Below are 17,767 nucleotides of genomic sequence, written 5' to 3'. Positions count from 1 at the left end.
GGAGGGGGAAAAAGAGCCCCAGTTGAGGACGTCTACAGAAGCTTAATGGACAATGAGGAAAACAATGGGAATGCCATAAAGGGAATGGGCAGGACTATGGGGCAGAAACAGAAAACAGAAGACAAAGCTCCTCTTCTGCATCATGCAGAGATCAGGACCAGTCAAAAGAGGATTGGTCTAAGGGTTGGCTCAAGGAAAGGAAATTAAGTCACCTTGCCACAGATCTCTTCATACTATCCAAATGTTTTACTAGCATTAAGTGGCTAAGTGGCTTATCGCCAGTAAGTTTCACCTATTGGTTGCTAAATGCTGGTATGATTTGCTGAGCCACATCACATATCAAAATCAGGAAAAGACCCCAACTATATATTATATTTTGCTTTTGACACACGGAAAAACAAAATGATAATATATGTTTTTTTTTTTTTTTTCTAAGCAGTAGATAATAAATCTTACGGTCTTAAACATACTTCCTGTTTCTTCATCTAGAGCCCTTAGAAATGACACATTTCTCTCATGGAGAGATGCCATGCCAGTTCTAAGATGCTGGGTGTAGTCATGACACACGCAGGCATGCGGAGAGGTGGAAAGCTGGGAGCTAACTCTTGGAGATGCGCCTTATTAGCCTTCCCAGGGTGCTAATAAATCTCCACTCTGCGGTGCTGCCTGGGGAAGCCTGCCTCCTTACCTTTGATATGGGGAATGAAGTGGTGTCGGAAGGGGGAGTTGGGGCGGGAGTCGCTGTGGGTGGAGCTGAGGCTGCTGGTGCGCAGGTGGGACAACCTTTGCACACCAGGAGACAGCAGCTCTGTGCAGCAAGGAGTCGGGGGTGGGGCCAGGTGGAAACAGAAAAGAAAAACAGAAATTAACACAGGAGCAGGGACAACATTATCATTCCAAGGGGGGAAAAATAAAATAAAGAACGTTAATCAGGAGTCTGAAAGAGGAAGAAGGCAAAAGGGTTAAGAACGCACCTGCTAAGGGCGAGGCAAAGTGGGGAGAATGTGCAAACAGGTTCAGGTTGGTACAGAGTCACTCTCTGAGAATAAATGGCTTTATGAGAAGGAATGGCCACCAGGACATTCTCTGTCAGGATGACACCAGCCACCCGGTACTGGCACATCATTTAGACTCAGAAATAGCTGTTTTTAAAAAGCACCTGACAAAACAGAACCCTTGAAACACATGTTAAAAAAAAAATAAAAAAGATAATCATTTCAAGAACCTTAAGAAGTACTTCTATGTAAGGGCCAGATTCTTTTTCTTTTTAAGCTGCAAACTTCTCCCACTAGTGGTTTGATTTTATTCTGCCTGTATAGAAAAAACAAAAAACAAAACAAAACAAAACAAAACAAAAAAACCCTGTTTGTGTTCTCTGGGTGGCAAAGAGCTACTTCTGATCCTGAGAACCATGTGGTGGCAGCGCTGGGGGCCTGGAAGCTTCGTTATCTTGGAAGGAAAATGGACCATTAAAACTAAACCCAGGCCCGGGGGCTGTGCATGCATCATCACCTGGCATCTAGAACCCTCGGAGTGGATAATCAGTATTTTATACTGAGCACAGCCTTGCTGTCAGAACCCCATTGGCTTCACTTGACAAGAGTAGATCTTGAAAAAAATAGCTATAAACCCTAATAATTGGCATCATGCTTGCCCATAATATATTGCAAAGAGGGGGAGGAGCACTGAGAGTGAGGAATGTTCCAAAGGCTGCTGGCATCAGAATTTTGACTGAAACAGAAGAAAACTTCCAGTGCTCAACAATGATATGATCTTTTAGGGAAATAATGACCCTGGCTGGCCACCCCCTCACTATTCAAGGGCCCATGGAAAAACAATTTCCCTGTAGCCGCACATCATTCTGACAGGGTCATGGCTCTGGTCTCAATGACCTCAGCACATGCCTATACAGAGGAGTGGTGACGTACAGAATTTCTTGTCCCTCCACTCAGACAAGGGCTTAAATCCAGACCCCGGTCCAGGGCATGAATTAAATGAATGTAGTTGTACATGAAAAAAAAAAAATTTTCTTGAAAAACTCTCATTTAACGTAACTCAACAAGTAGTATTTATGAGCTAGAGAAAACTGCATGTTATTGAAAAATCATAGAGTAAAAATTTAATCACCAATAAGCATTATTAAATCTATGGCTTTAAGGGAAAGATTGCAGCCTTTTTTAACATTTCATTCATTTCCTCCGGTCTTATGTTATCAAATAAGTTAGCATATGAATGGGTTTGTTCTCATCAACCCATCCAGAAGGAAGAAGCTTAAAATGAAGTCTTCATAGATGTTCCCTGCCACCAACTTTGATTAAAAGACCAGAGTCTCCCTCTGGGAATCTACTTCTCGAGGAACCTTGATCCATGCTGGGATTTCCACACTTCCATTCCACACATGAGATGCCCACTAATAGTGATAGTGACTATACTGTGCACAGATGAAGGTCACCTGAAGTCCATTACTATTCCATATTGTCTATCATAATACATCTCTAGTGTTTTTCTGTTTCCCAAGTCTGGTTCAAAATCTAAGGGCTGGAATGGATCTGAGAAGTTATGAAACACAACCCTGAGGTTGCATGTGTTATTTCCTTCTGGAAGGTACTTAACAAAACATGCTTAATAACACCCTGTGCCTGGACTGGGGAAACACAACAAACCCACCAATGAATGACTAACGCTGGATTTAGATGATGTTGAGTGTCTAAGAGGCACATTAAATATTCTCTTGGGAGATCTTCATTTTAAGTCTCAAAGTGATGAGGTTTTCTTCAAGTCTAAAAAAAGAAAAAAAAATCTCCCTTGCTTCCCGTTGTTCACTGTCAAAATATAATTATTTAATAAATCATGATACATATAGCCATAAAATAACACAAATTATAGTTGGATATGAGTCTTTTTTTTTTTCTGGGAAAAGGGGAGATCTATTTGGCAGCTAGATTTTTAATACACTATCAGTGGTAGGAAAAAAAATCACAAAGTAACATAGACTATTATATAGTGGATCTTGGGAACAGGTGCCCTTACCAGGTCTGTGAAAATGCTGGGGGGAGCGAGATGTGGTTGGAGTGTAGCTGTGGCGGCTGTAGACAGGGGAACTGATGGAGCCCTGGCTGGTGGACCGGTGGATCACCCGGTCCCGAGAGTCCTGATAGCCCTGGAAAGAAAGTGCGAGAACGCAGAAGCATAAGGCACACATTTAGGCTATTATCAGGTCCAGGCGAAATCAAGTTCTATAAAGGTTACCTGGGAACTATCATGTCTACCTGCGTATACATTTTAGTGCCATATTCTTAAAAACATATGCAAAGGAGCATTCTGTGGTTAGTGCATTTTTTCGAAACCTGTAGTACTTGCATTTACCCAAATTTTAAGATGTAAAATGGTAAACTCCTGAATCAGAGCTCTGGGAAAAGAAACAGCCTGATGGCCACATTTATGTTGTGCTGTTATCAATTTTACAAAGTACGTTCATCGTTTCATCTGATTTGCATTATAAGGAAGGTAGAACACAGGGTATGACCTCCCTTCTCTACAAATGCAGAATGTTTCAGAGCTGGTAAGAGACCAGTGTGTAGGTGTGTAGGTCGTACAGCCAGAGCCTGCTTCAGAACCAGCCTCCGAGCTCTAATCTTACCCTCTGTTCTGACCGCCAACCCACACTGTCTAGAACATTGATCTGGTGACATTTTAAGTTGATTTTCCTGGAGAACAAGCTGGTGGTGGCCTCCACTCCAGGAAATTCTATTTCCTACTTTGAGAAACATAGCCCAAGGGAAAAAATAAAAAGTGATCTTCGAATGGGAAAATTGGCTCAAAGATATTTATAATACCATCATTTACAAAGCTGAAACTTTCTCAACAAGTCAGGGAATAATTAAGTAAATTAGGCATATCAATTCAATGGAATGTAATACCACTACGACTATGCCCACTATGTCCAAATCCAGAGAAGAGCAGATTCGGTATGAAGTACAAAAAAAAAATCATACACACATAAACACAATATAAAACTGTTCAAAGAATTAAAAGAATAGAAAGGAATATTTTACATTTTAGGCACTGTTTGTCTTATGAAGCTTCTACAGCTACAACTGAAATACAAGTTTGAAATACCATATGGAAAATGCCTAAATTAAAACCTCAGTAACCATGGCTGTGTGAAATTTGAGAGCAAGTGACAAGGAAGCTTTGGTTTGATCCTAGTTGCCTATAGCCATAAATTAAATAAAAACAACAAAACAAAAAGTCCCCAAATGATGTGCTTCAACTTTGCAACTGGTCAATACTAGAAGTTAATGTTTCATAACATCTGTTGTGATTGGGATACTAACAGAAATTATTCACAGCACTCAGTCATAAACCATCAAAACAATACAGAGTTTTTACCATGTTAAATTATGATGGTTATCTAAGATCAATCCAGTTTTATTTAGAGCATCCAGAAAGTTGCTTAAAGTTGTTGTTGTTTTGTTAAATATCTTCCTTAAGCAAGACTTGCCTTTAATAAGACTTATTGATTTTATTTTTTTATTCATTTTAGTTTTTTTTTAAGATTTTATTTTTATTTATTTACTACTGAGAGAGAGAGAGAGAGAGAGAGAGCGCGCTCAGGAGGGGAGGAGAGAGAATCCGCACTGAATCTGCACCGAACACAGAGCCTGACGTGGGGCTCGATCTCACAACTGTGAGATCATGATTTGAGTCAAAACCTAGAGTCTGATGCTTAACGGACTGAGCCACCACCCGGGTGCCTCTTATTTTATATTATTATTTTTTAGATGGGGGTTATTATTTTTATGATCATTTATTATTTTTAGACCTAACATCTGAGCAGTTCACTCACTGAATACATAAGGAAATGCAAAAAAGTGAGAAGCATGCTAAACATACAAACCCCCTGGTTATTGTTATCTGAAGTAGCAAAAATGAAAGGAAGTGCTAGGTCAGGCCTTGCTGCTGGCCCACACTCAGATTTGGGTCAGCCTGAGCTTAGGCCACTGGTCCCAAAGCCACCCACTCCCTCTCAGGGAAAAAGTAAGGAGGGGCAATGGAAAGTGCTTCTAAGGCCTCTGGTCACCATGCAGGCAGTCAGTGTGGGGGTAAAGTTAAAGCAAGAAACTAGTGACTCCAGGAGGAGATAGTGTGAAGGAGTTGTTGATTTTCTAGATCGGTATCAGCTTCCTGAAGAGCCTTTATTAAAATGGATTGTGAGAGTAACTAATCTGGGGGGTGTGTCTTTGGTTTTGAGTCCTTCAGAGTGGAAGAGTGGGTATGGATTGACATGGGACCCATGGCTGACTATGGAACAATCACTGACGGCTCCGAGTGATCCGGACACATAGGAGTTATTCCCAAAGGAAGAGACGGCCTCATGGACTGGATAAAAGTCATTGTGAGATTTCTTTACCCTGAGAAGGAGGACAAGACTATTGGTTTTGGATTAAAAGGAGTGGCCTCCCCAGAAGATGGCTCTGCTTACAGAACACTCTCTGACCCCCATAGGCCACTTCAGATAATCCACTATGTTAGGATTCAGATCAATTCAATATGAATGAGGGGAGAGAACCCCTAATCGGGACAGGTGGCCTCACTCCCTACAAACCCTCACCTGGCACTTGGAGGCAAAGGCTCAGGTATGGCTGTTTCTACTCACCAGCCCCGAATCTCATTTGAAAAAACATTGCTGTGTCCGAGAGTCACATCTCACATGTAGGGAATCTAACATTCATTATAATTTTGCACAAAGTTTTTTGTTGTTGTTGTTTTGTTAAATATCCTTCTTTAAAAATTCCAGTCTAGGAAAAGTCCAAGTAACTCTCAAATTCCACCCGTTATAATGTTCAAGAATGGCACTTACCTCTGCTGATGGAGTAGGAGACAAAGTCCTTGGAGACTAGAAGAATAAAAGAGAATTGAAAGTCACAGCGCTTCCTGATTCATTATCAGTTTAATTATTTATTAGAATCACCTGGAAACAGTGTGCCACATACACATGCGCGCTGCCCTTGCCCATCCCTGTCTTCTGATTCAGTAAGCTGAGAGTGGGGCTCAGACAGGGACACAACTACGCTCCTGGGAGACCGGCGTATGTCCCTGCCTGAGAACCGTGAGTTTTGATAAATACGTTATTATACTTTAGATGCTTAAGTTAGACAAATTGGAACTATTTTTCCATCTGTGCTCAAGCTATGCTCGGTTTACTACTATGAGTCACAGTGTCTACCCAAACACAGAGTTTTGTAAACATGGTTGTTGACTAAATTATAATCACAGCAATCACATAAAATCGCCTGTTGACTGACATAGGCCGGTGATGACCAGGTCTGTGGCATCCCGCCCTGGTGGCTTGCCAACAACACTACCATTCACCTTCTGGCTCTCGTCCTTCCAGGCACAAAGGCTTCCTCGGGGGGGCAATGAACAGATCAAACCCTCTCTCACCCCAGGGCCTTTGCATTTGCTGTGTTCTCTGCCCACAGTGCTTTTCACTCAGACACCTGCTGGGCTTCCTCATCTTCCTCAGTGAGCTCTCTACCCAGGTATCACACCTGTGCCTTCTGTGAGCCTCCTATTTGAAGGGGCAACCCAGTCCCACATGCTTTCTCCTTCTTCTGCTTCATTTTTACTCTAGTGCTATACCAGGGAAAAGTGCATCATATATCTGTTTATTGTCTCTCTCCCACCTTCCACTGTAAGCTCCGTGAGGGCAAGAACTCTGCTCCTTTACAACTAAGTAGTCCCAGCTTCTGGCACAGCTTAGGTGCTCAAAAAATATTTCCTAAATGAATGAATGAAATGTTTGCAATTAAAATGCAAAAAGCATTAAAATAGAACTGAAATGCAAAATGAAATGAAGAACATGGCCAGTGATGGATTTCTCAGTGTCACAGTTTGCCCTTATCCTAAGGTTACAAGAAGCCGCCGCCAGGCTCTCTGGCGGATTCCTCTCTGTGCTGTGGATTCCTCAAGCCCCATGGTCTCAGCTACAGGTACAACCTATCTCTGGGGGGTGTTAGCCAGGTGAAGACAGGCTCCTTGAGGTAGGAGCCAGGCCTGAGCCTGCTGACAGCAGTCCTCTGAATCTGCCCTACTAATGCTTGTTTTCTTTTTTTCTTTTCTTTTCTTTTCTTTTTTCTTTTCTTTTTTTTCCTTCCTTCCTTCCTTCTTTCTTTCTTCTTTTTTTTTTAAGATTCCATTCATTCACTCATGAGTGACACAGAGAGAGAGGCAGAGATACAGGCAGAGGGAGAAGCAGGCTCCCTGTGGGGAGCTGGATGTGGGACTCCATCCTGGGACCCCAGGATTATGACCTGAGCCAAAGGCAGACACTCAACCCCTGAGCCACTTAGGTGTCCCCTACTCATGCTTTCTGAAGGCACGTATGGCTACACAGCATGTTAAGTCTATCCCTCCACTGTTTCTAAATTGGCAATCTATGGGTTCTTTGGAAAAATGTTAATAAGTAAAGGGATAAATAACCAAAGGGCATGTAAAGATTTCTAAGCTGCAAGACTTGTGTGTTGGGGAAGAGATCACAAATCTGTCTGGTTTCTGATCTGAGGGATCATCTTCCCATCGAGATTCTGTGAGATTTCTCAGAGAAACCCACAGGTCATCATTCCAGGTTAGGACAGAAATGATGCCGACTATGAGAGCAGCCAGCATTTTTGTTGAGCATTTACGTGCCATGTGCTGTTCTAATCTAAGTATTTCGCTTAATCCTCACAGAAAACCTCTGGGGTAGATATTACTATCTTGAGTTAACAGATAAGGAGATTGAAATACATATTTTTTCCCAGAGTTGTATGGTTAGTAAATAGGAGTCTGACTCCAAATCCTGAAATGTTCACTTCAAAGCCCAAACTGTTGAGTGCTTGATGTTTTACTGCTCAAAACAGCCACTGGGAAAATAGACACATCAAACAGCTCATCTCCCCACCTTGTTTGTGTGACTTGAATATCAGAAAATTCTCATCCACTTGCTCCAGGACAAGGCCCTGTGCACCCTGTTCAGGAACTGTCCTTTTTCTTTTACTCCCTGTGCAACTCTCTAGGGTCCAAGGGCCACTGGACAGCCCAGGCCGGATCAACCTGCATTTGAGCAGCTGCAGATGCAGTTACATCCCTGTGACCACGAGGGGGCACTACATGAAAATGAATGTCCCTTCCTGACCAGTGGGCCGGTTCAACCCAGAGCTATGCTCTGGAATAAAACCCAAACTGAAAAATAAGTAAATAAAAGGAGGCTCTATGGAGAGCGAATTACACAGAATCACCATGGTTTTCATGGCTTTTCTTCATCTAAGACCTCCAAGCACTGTGGGGATGTTAGGTAGTTTACAGTCTGTCTTAACCTTGGATTGAACACCTAATTTCAGTCCAATACTTGGGTAACATCTCCATGACCGCACTCAAGCCAGTCCACTGAGGATTCCAGTTTTAAAAATAAAAGGGAAAAAAGTTAAGAGTGAGTTGAACAGACCGGAGTCCACGCTACCCGGGCTGGGAACTCCAAATCCTGGGAAGGGATGGGGAGGAGCCTAAGGAGCTGAGAGTCTGTGCTCCAGTCCCTGGACCATTAATGTTGGGAGAGCATAAATAAGCCCCAAGAGGACAGGTAACGACCCCCGTAGCAGCTGTCATTTGCCGAACATTTGCCATGGGTCTCTCTGCTAATTGCTTTAATAGATTAGTTTATATAGGTCAGTTTTAACAGATAATACATGATCTAGATATTATATAGATATTAACATTTAATAGATAGTTTATTTAATCCTCACTAACGTCCTATGAGGTACATTTTGTCATCCTGTTTTTCAGATGAAGAAACCAGGGTCAGAATGGCTGCCGCATGGCCATGGTTGTACAAGCAGCATGTGGAGTCCCAGGTGGAGCCCGGATAATTTGATTCCAGAACCCTGGCTCACATCGCTGTGCCATACTGGGGTCTTGAGCTCTCTGCTGTTTCTGTTCCTGCACATTCTATCATAAGATGCTGCAAACTGCAGGGCAGCCTGGGTGGCTCAGCGGTTTAGTGCCACCTTCAGCCCAGGGTGTGATCCTGGAGTCCTGGGATCGAGTCCCACATGGGGCTCCCTGCAAGGAGCCTGCTTCTCCCTCTGCCTGTGTCTCTGCCTCTCTTTTTCTCTGCATTACACACTCTCATGAATAAATAAATAAAATCTTAAAAAAAAAAAAAAGATGCTGCAAACTGCAGGTGTCGTGATTTAGGATGTATTGTTCTCTTTCCTCATGATCCCCATGACTATACTTTGGCCTGTCCCCAGACCAAGGACCCCCCCTAACCCCCTCAAAAAGACTCTCCCTCTCTTACACCCTCTGTCCCCCCTCACAGAATCTCCCCTGAGAGCTCTGACTTCCTTCCCAGTCTATCTGCTCTGCTATCCCAGTCTGGTACTAGCGCTCATTCATCCTTTCCTGTTGTTTCCTCTGGCTGGTCTGTCCTCCGGCCTCTCTGTAACCTCCTGACGCCAGGGGGATGGTGTGATAGGCTTCTGAGTACCTTGAAACACCTGGTACAGAGACCTGCAAAGAGCAGGCAATCAAAGGGACCCTGTGACTTATTTTGATTCCCCTCAGTCGTCCTCATACACATGACAAAAGCAAAGCTGTTATATAACTCACAGCTTCTAGAATTTATTACCTCTCCCAGGCTCTGCCTCTCCTGTTTGTCATCATAGCCCAAAGTGTAGAAAGGCTCATAGGTAATAAGATCCGGACGTTCAATATCATAAATTGCCTTGACCTTGGGAATGGCTGCTAAATCCTTATAATCCAGGATTTCATTGTCCACTTTTGCCTGGCAAAGTTAAACAGAAAGCAAAATTACTCTTGGTCTCATTTCTTTTGGGAACTATTGTTAGTACATTTCATGTCTGGCTTGAAAGGTGAAGACCTTAAAAATAAACCCAAATCAAAACATTCTGCTTAGTTTTAAAACCAAAAACGTTTTGCTTTAGAAAGTTGCCTATTTATTATCATGGTTTTAAAAAAAATAGTCATCAAAATCTTAGGAAAAAGTCTGTGTAGAATAAACTAAGTAGAAAAGCCTATAAACCTTCAGGATAATTTCCCCAAATGTATTACAGAGATGGAGAAGCTCAAACAGATGGTCAAAAAATTTTCCCAGATGGCTAAAAACAAGAACTGCATATTTGATAAACCAAATATTTAAATATCTTTGTGGCATAATTTAAAAATACTCAGTATCAGCATTATGAAATGTATAATTAATCCCCAAGTATGTATATCCAAGTTGGCTGTGGCAATTTTTAAAGTCCTGCACGGTATTACTGCACTTTATGGGTCATTGATGTTGCTGGTCACATTTGTATATAAATTTAATTACCCGAAGGAAAACATGATTGAGAGGGTTGACCTTCAAAAATGAAAACTGGAGCTCATAACATAAATAGAAGTTGTTTCAAATTATTCTATTTTGGATTACCCACTCCACTAATACAATCTGCTGCTTTACCTGTCCCGAAAGGGTCTTCTCCAAGTGTAAATACTTACATAGATAGTATGACCTGGGGAGCCCGGGATACTGGAGCCTGGTCTAGAATAAATGCTTTCAGAGGAAGTCCTGGTAGGCTGTAAAATAAACAGTGTGTTGTAAGGCTTCAGACCGTGGCTTCAGAATCAAGACTGGCCTGAGTCCCTAGCATTTATTAAAAACTAAGCTGGTTAAAGAAAGATTTGTGACTTTCCTGAATAAGGAAAAATATAACCTAGAGAGAAAGGCAAAGGAGAACCAGCTGTGCAACCAGCCTTGAAAATGCATTTGGGGATTTTTGTTTCTACTTTCTCTTCCTCCTCCCTTCTATGACCTTCTGGCTCTGCCTTCGTGCACATTTCCCTCCACCCAGCCCCAGGCTCGAACTCTGCTCATCTGGACTATTGCAATGACCTTGCCTGAGGGTGTCCTGCATCCATTCTTGCCCTCTTCAAATCCACTTGGTACCCAGTGGCCAGAGAGATCTTTTTTTTCTTTTTAAAGATTTAATCAATTTATTTGAGAGAGAGAGTGCGCACAAGTGTGGGGAGGAACAGAGAGAGGACAAGCAGATGCCACGCTGAGTGTGGAGCCCAACATGGGGCTCGATCGCACAACCCTGAGATAATGACCTGAGCTGAAATCCAGAGTCATACACCTAACCACTGAGCCACCCAGGCGCCCCCTGCAGAGATCTTTTAGGAACAGAATTTGGTCACTACTTTTGGCTTCAGCAACCACTTAAAATCACAACTCCCAGCACCTCAGGGTTTTGATCCTGCTTTCCTCTCCTCCTCCTCACTTACTTCACACCATCACTCATGGAACATGGTACATGTCCCTGCTTCAGGGTTCTTCTATTCCTCGCTGTTCCCTCTGCCTGAAATGCTCTGATCCCTAATTTTACTTGAGTTTTTTCCCTTCTTCAGTCTTGGCTTTAAACATCACCTCCTCAAGGAAGCTCTCCCTGATCTTTCAATCCAGAAGGGTTACCCTTATTTTCTCTTAGTATCTCTCTTAGTTTTCCTTTAGGAATAAAATTTATAATTCCATATGAATTGGGGTGTTTTTGTTTGCATCCTATCTCCATCATTAACTTCAGTTACCATCCCTACACTCACAGGAATTTTTTTTTTTAAACCACTGTGTATGCCTGTTTTGCACAGGTATGTAGAAGGCATAAGTATTTATTGAGGGAATGAGCTACAATTTATTATTCGTAAACACTCAGTTTGTGGATACCTGGCTAGTGTTAATTACATGATGTGAACCCAACCACACAGAGTCACTGAAGTCAGGTTAGTGGTCAGCTGCTGGGAAAGACAAAAGAAATTGGCCTTCTAATACATGCTTAGAGGACCCTGAGACTGAGTGGAGGTGCTAGCAGTGGGAAGGAAATGTATTAGTATTAACTAGGATTAATTGCCTCCCACTCTCCCTGGCACATTCTGGAAAGCTCCACAAAGAAAACCAAAGGTCTAGTCTTAAAAGGCCTTCTCCCCTCTGTACAGACATTTCTTGGAGAGGAAAATTCGTAATTCTCCGCTAGGAATTGGATCTTTCCTCTTTGCTACCGTTTCTACTGATATTTGGCACCTTGAAAGTGAATGTAATGGAGCCAAAAAAACTCCTAAAAATAAGGATGTTGTATCACTCTGTAATTCATATCTGAAATAATGAGAGCAAACCCACCTGGCCAATTCAAGGCAGAGAGTGATTAGACTCATTCTAACAGATAATTCACTGGAGGGTTGTGATGGATTATTCTCGTGTCTTTGAGATACCAGGGTGGAGGGGGCTGGAGAAGTCACAGTGCTGGTGTAGCAGGCTCATCGCTTCTGGTCCCCCTCCCTAAGACCTGCCACATACAAGTACTTTCCTCCAAGGCTTAAATTTTCCAATCACATGCACATCTCAATGTGAGAAAATTCTCAATTCTGAGTCTACTGAGAAAGAAAGGGCTCACATAGTAATACTGCTCCAAAAACTCCAATTCCTTGGTCTGTTTCCCAATCAAAACAGAGAAATGACACTACACCAGAATCTAGTCCTCCTTTAAAAAGATGCCATCCGTTAATAAAGTTGAGCCAGTATGCCTCTGTGTGGGATAACTATTAACTGCAGGTGGTCCTTCGGCTTCAAGTGGCTGGCAGCAAATATGTGCCAACCCAATATCAAAGTGAAACCTGGTAAGTAACAACGCAAGAATATTAGAATATTAGTGGCAGCTAAAGTTTGTCGTCTGCTTACTATGTGGCAGGCTCTGGGAGGAGCATTTTCCAGGCTTGATCTCACTTTCATCTCCTCAATAACACCTTGAGCCAGGTTCTGCTATCATGAGGAAGAAGTGTGCAAGCTCTCAGCTACACACATACTCAAGCGTCAGGATATGAAGCCAGGTGCCCTAGGGGTGGAGCCCAAGCTTTTAGCTCCTGCACTAAGATCTCCCCCATATTGTAAGACAAATGTGACCATTTCTGTCTCATCAACATAGCTAATGGGATGGATGAAGTGAAGATAGAAGAAAAAAATTGAGATCAACTAGCAGAAGGCAGTGTCCTTAGCTCCACGAGAAGACTGCAGTGGCTCTGAGTTGGGGTGCGGTAGGAAAGGAGGTAGTGAGGGACAGTCAGGCATCTTCAGCTACTGACATGGTTATGACAAAGCCCTGTTTTCACTGACAAACAGCTAGGACATTGTGTGAATAGCCTGAGAATGCACTGAGTCTTGGGGTCTCTCCCATGTCACTCATTTTTGCCAAATACGGGTCAGGGATACTCTCTGCCTTCCCTGTAATCATGCACCTGGGGTGGCTCTGAAGTATATGGTTCCCTCGTGTGCTGCGCATGCGGATAGGAATGTAGCTGGAGAGCCAGGTGAACGCATGTCTGGGAGGAGGTCTGTAAGCTTCTCTTCCAGGGTTGAGGCACTCCACAGAGGGAAAAGTTCTCTTGGCTGAACCAGGCTGTTTCCACACAGGCTCTCTGTACCTTCTTTCTTCACCACGTTAGAGGATCTGTGGCTTAAGCAGGCTTCCTCTGAAGCCTTCAGCTGGTTCATTTACATCATGACTGGTGGAGCTTAAGGTGTCAAGGGTTATCCGACAAGTCTCATTTCATTCTTAAAGGTTTTCAAGCTGAACCACCTCCATTTTGCACACACCTGCCCCGGGCTCTCTGATTCTAGAGTAAATATTTTAGATTTTTACAGTCAGACTTGTGCTCAAAGTCAAGTTGGCTATTCACCAAATCTAACGATGCCCTGGTTCTCGTGGAGAGGTCAGGCCGCCGTGAGCATCTTCAGACCATTTAGCACTGGGAAACGCTCCAGATGTCTCTTGGAAATTCAGAAGTTCCTCTTCATTTCACCGCATTTACTGTTCCTTGCTTTTGCTTTATTCTGGTCTCCTAACCTTACTTAAAATCTACTTCCTACTCATAGGTGTCTTGCTTATGAGTTACATCCTTGCTTATTTTCTTACAATGGCTCTTCTTCTGTTTTCCTGTCTAAAATGAAATAATTGAATAAAACATGACTCTGTGTAGTATAGTATGGGGGGTGGTTAGAAGGCTGGATTTGGAGTCAAGATTTAGTTCAAATCCTGGATCTCCTAGTTGTGTGACATTTTATGAGTTTTTCTTTCCTTTCTTGCTTTCTCTCTCCCTTTTTCTTTTGACTTCCTTTAGCTTCAGCTTCTCAAAGGAGGAGACGGTACTTGAATCTAGTTTATAGGGACAAAGGAAACACCTATAAAACTTAAAGCACCTTGCCTCGCCCAGGGCACGTACCCATTTTCAGCATTTTCCAGACACTGGACTTAGACTGGATTTCTTTGTTAATCTCACGTAGTGAAGGAGAGCACTACCGGTGTTTTGTTCTTCATGACAGAAGAGTCCTTTCAAACTTGAGCTCCGTGGAGAAGAGGTCCGTAGAGCCCTCTACAGCTACTGCACTTGCATGCACTCTCATCAGAACTTAGATATGTGAAGTCACTTATCATCATACATGGGGCAGCAGTCAGATTGCCAAATGCCCTTCCCCTTCTCAAGAACTCTATGAAGTGAAAATGTATCCACCTGAGATGGTGACTTCCTGCCTAGGTCTTAGGTTTACTAATTTATGCCCCTGCCACGCCAGATGGCCAAATACCTTGCACATGCCTGTCTTATCTACCAGTACAGTTCCTGGTTCTCTGTCTCTTTGTGCTCCAGGCTTAAACAGCATACACGATTGCTTGCTTTCCTGCCACAGTCCCAATGGCTCCCGAGGTGTATGTGCTCGACCAGTGGAGGTTAGAGGGCCCTCCTTCGTGAAGATAATAAGATTACTTTTTTAAAACACAACATTGGTTTGGGTATTTTAATCTTAAATATTTGGAATTTTACATTTCAATTCAAAGATCTAGAATTCTAAAAATGTTGAATTTTAAATGAACAACTTTATTATGAAAAGAAACCATTTTACTTGCTGAGGGTCTCTGATGGCCAAGATAGCCTCAAAAGGCACAAAGCTGTCTTCCAATACAGCAGCTCAAATCCACTCCAATTGAAACTCATTTAACCTGAAAAGCAACAACTTACTGCCATGCTTTCCCTCTTTCCAATCCCACTGACTGCTTCTTCTTTACCATGAACTTAACTCTAGTGTCACCCTGCTGGGCTAGAACAAAGTTTTACAGGTGAGCCACATTTCCACAGATGATCCTTATAGGCAATTAGTTAACCTACATTACTATTTTCAACCCATTCTGATATTCAAGGTAACAACAGTGACCCAGTAATTACTAATTGAGTTCAATAACCCAATGGGTCAGCAGCCTTCGTGAGCCTCTATGAGAGTTATGACAAACAAAATTACTCTCTCAACTACACAGCTGACCCTTAAATAATGCCAAGGTCAGCAGCATTGACCCACTGTGCAGTGGACAATCCACGTATAACTTTTGACTCCACCCAAAACTTAATTATCAAAAACCTGCTGTTGAACCTGAAGCCTTACTGATAACATAAACAGTTGAATAACATATTTTGCATGCTATATGTATCACATACTATACTCTTATAAGAAAGCAAGTTAGAGAAATGTAATTAAGAAACTCCAAAGGAAGAGAAAATACATTTGTTAGTACTGCAGTGTATTTATATTTAAAAAAAGCATATGAGTGGACCCACATAGTTCAAACCTGTGTTGTTTAATGGTCAACTATATTATAAAAGAGAATTTCTAATATTTATTCTCAAAGATATATCCACTTCTGTTCTACAGAGAAAGGAAATAGGATCTGTTGTTAAAAGCAGATGCAATTTACTTATTTTAATTTAAGCACCTTGCCCCTCATGCCTTATGGAAAAAAACAACTTGAAAGCACAGTTGGAAAATTCAGTTCTATTTTTTATTGTCATCTTTGCCCCCCCCCCCAAAAAAAAAAAGAAAGAAAGAAAAAATAAAGGCAAGGCAAGGGTGGAGAAAGCAGAATAGATATAGAAAGGGTTATAGACTGGCTGTGATTTCTCAAAGTATTATGCTAATAAAATTAGGCAAAGAATTTAATCCTCATTTTGGCAACAGGAGGAAAGGAGCTTCACTAAGAACCTTTTATTGCATGTGGTTGTCCTCGTTCACTCTCTCATCAAGGGGTCCATGTGACCTACATTTATTCCCCCAGCACATGTTCATGTGCCCACTTTTGATTTCAAAAAGGTTTTTTTATTTTTCTCAAAAAAATCAACACGGATAAGTCTCACCAGAAGACGAGTAGTTTGTTTCAATAAGGAAGAGAAAAAAAATGGCATTTGATCCCTTATAGTGGTTGCTTGAAAATACATGTTTCTTTGTTTTTGGCATACAATCTTTTTAAAAGCCCTCTAACTACCTTACAGATGATTTTTTCTCTATGCCTTGACTTGGTCCATCTGTCCTACCATTCAGGAGGCATAGTCACAAAGTGAGAATTACATTGAAGACATCTCTTTATGCTTCCATGCATCTCTAATCCTTCTTCAGATTTTGACCATTAAAAAAGACTTACCAGAGCTCTGCCTGGTGAATAAGCAGAGAAATAATAGTTTCCAGTTACTTCCATTAAGGGCCATCGTGCACTCTGGTCCCTTCTTGGTGGGGGAGTGCCAGAAAGCACTCTGCTGCCCCCGCCCTCCCCACTTTCAGCAGGAGCAAGGGTGCGACAACTACCCATCTAACTTGCATTCTTCCAAAGCCATGCTCTAAGAAGTAGGGGACACTACAGGCAACTGAATGGGATAGAGTTGATGAATGCCAAGGGATGACTACTGATATAAGGTGATTGACACCTTATACGAAGTGCTGCTGAGATTGACAGTACCTGCCTTGGGTTTTTGTTGAAGTTCACTAGACAAGGTGGTGATAATAGCTGCAGAAGAAGGAATACTTTTAAAATCTGCATACATTGCATGTTCACTGCTAAGTCAAGGAAGGGTGAAATTAATTCCTTTGGAGAAAGAAGTTTTGAGCTAATGGGCATACCAGACCCTTCTCTGGAGAGTTTCACAAATGCCATCACCCTTTACTATGGCCAAGAGCCTCAATGTCTTTCCAGAATAAATCTTAATCCCTATAATTCTGATGAATTATAAAAACAGACCAAAATAGAATAAAATATTCGAATAAAGTAAAAGACTGGAATAAAGCAGCATGTATTGTAGTGATGTTAATAAAACAATAGCCAACATTATCTCCTTGTTCGAGACATATATAAAGCCTCTATTTAGCTCTTTAAAAAATATACACACAGTATATGTTTGGTATATTATAGGTTTGCAAGTGCATATAATAGTGAATGTTAGTTTCAAAAGAAAAAAAATCTCATGCCCATTTTGTATGGCAGTCCATTCATGCTTTAGCCTCCAAACACACATCAGAGATGCTCCTTTTTAGAATTTAGCAAGTGATCCACTGTGGATTCTAAAAAACTTGGTCTGGGAATGCCATCTGCTTTGTCTATAATGAATTATAGCAGAAATTACAAATGTTTAATATTGACTTTTACCTATAGACAAAATTCACTATTCATATAAAACTTGTCCAAGTAAGTAAAATTGAATGTTCTTCTTAGGTAATTCTACTTCATCATTTTCTTTTACCCGTATTTCAGCCCGAGGAGACAAGGAGCAACTGTAGAATATAAATAATAAAATGACTTTCCTCCTGTAAATTTCTTCTACAACAAAACCAAGACTTGCTTCTGGAGCACAGAGGGCTGAATGTCCC

The 17,767-nt window shown here is 41.8% G+C and overlaps 1 protein-coding gene across 11 annotated transcripts in view; it reads right to left on the bottom strand.

The window, feature by feature from the left end:
- ABLIM1 (actin binding LIM protein 1) overlaps window positions 1-17,767 on the bottom strand; it is a 283,821-nt gene that overhangs the window by 23,301 nt on the left and 242,753 nt on the right. For 8 of the 11 annotated variants that reach the window (XM_077877526.1, XM_077877525.1, XM_077877521.1 and 5 more), the window contains 5 exons: window positions 10,543-10,620; window positions 9,671-9,826; window positions 5,864-5,899; window positions 3,031-3,160; window positions 689-808 (listed from right to left, as the gene is read on the bottom strand). In XM_077877526.1, the coding sequence (XP_077733652.1) occupies window positions 689-808; window positions 3,031-3,160; window positions 5,864-5,899; window positions 9,671-9,826; window positions 10,543-10,620 (520 nt within the window). The remainder of the gene's footprint in view (window positions 1-688; window positions 809-3,030; window positions 3,161-5,863; window positions 5,900-9,670; window positions 9,827-10,542; window positions 10,621-17,767) is intronic. The other 3 variants (XM_077877532.1, XM_077877529.1, XM_077877531.1) reach the window with 1 other exon arrangement.

Source organism: Canis aureus, chromosome 29, assembly GCF_053574225.1.
Source record: "Canis aureus isolate CA01 chromosome 29, VMU_Caureus_v.1.0, whole genome shotgun sequence".
NCBI classification, from domain to species: Eukaryota; Metazoa; Chordata; class Mammalia; order Carnivora; family Canidae; genus Canis; species Canis aureus.
This window is presented reverse-complemented; position numbering and strand designations above follow the sequence as displayed.